The sequence below is a fragment of the Mizuhopecten yessoensis genome, unplaced genomic scaffold (assembly GCF_002113885.1).
Source record: "Mizuhopecten yessoensis strain PY_sf001 unplaced genomic scaffold, ASM211388v2 scaffold5467, whole genome shotgun sequence".
Classification (NCBI taxonomy): domain Eukaryota; kingdom Metazoa; phylum Mollusca; class Bivalvia; order Pectinida; family Pectinidae; genus Mizuhopecten; species Mizuhopecten yessoensis.
In genome coordinates, this window is record NW_018406064.1 from 88,234 (window position 1) to 89,190 (window position 957).

The 957-nt window shown below is 37.4% G+C and overlaps 1 protein-coding gene across 1 annotated transcript in view; it reads left to right on the forward strand.

Moving 5' to 3' along the window:
* The first annotated feature begins 338 nt into the window (after positions 1-338).
* Positions 339-957, forward strand: part of LOC110450750 (fibrocystin-L-like) — a 109,651-nt gene continuing 109,032 nt past the window's right edge. Inside the window, exon 1 of the mRNA XM_021498431.1 lies at positions 339-478. Within this exon, the coding sequence (XP_021354106.1) occupies positions 382-478 (97 nt within the window). The 5' untranslated portion in view covers positions 339-381. The remainder of the gene's footprint in view (positions 479-957) is intronic.

Consider the following 957-nt stretch of genomic DNA (forward strand, 5'->3'; position numbering starts at 1 on the left):
TCTCTCTCTCTCTCTCTCTCTCTCTCTCTCTCTCTCTCTCTGTCTTTCTCTCTCTCACTCGGCGGTGTCTCTGACCTTTGCTGTTGTGGGGACATTTAACCCTGATATAAAAACAACCGTTACTCCACGCAATTAAATTGTTTCCGTTTTCTTTTGTTTGCGCGATTGGTATTCCGTATTTTCCTACACCCGCTTGTATACGGATATGAAACCGCTGACTTGTTACCGCTACAATGGTCACGGTTGATTAGTTTACATCCTTTGTAGCAAGTGTTCCGATTGTTTGTTTCTATAATCGATCAGGTGTATAGATGTTTTTTGCCCACATGATGGACTTATAACAGGTGAACGTTTTGAAGATATGTGTGATCAGTATTACAGATGAACGCAATCCACCAGATGGATGGAATGGCGTCTGCTAACGATCGATTCCTTCTACTACAAGTTGCCACTATTGTTTTACTGCTGAAGTTTTCGGGTAAGTGCATTTACCTTTTATCATGTGATATAGAAACAATGGAACAATTTTGATTCCACTTTATTTCACGCATTTTGTCTTCTCCAATATTTAGACTCACAAACACGTACTCCGAATACCCGATTATCCGATGGCTTTACATCATTGATATGTTTCAGACAGTAAACACTGTTTTGAATGTAAATGATAGGTTGACTTTAGAATAAAGTGTGGCTAATTAAAAAAACATCCGCCACGGTATCTTTGTTTTTTATTTCAAATTCTGACAAACGTTTGCTAAACAATCTCTTTAAATCCGTTTTAAATCTATGAAAATGTACGTGTCGTCACAATGACCTTCCTCTAATTTGAATAGAGCTTCATCCTGAATTATTTGTAGAGGATATAAAATCCTGTGCCATTAATCTGTCCTTAAGGGTTATGTGAAACAAACAACTGAATCAGGTTTCATCAACTGCTGTGTGATACACATTTTTTTT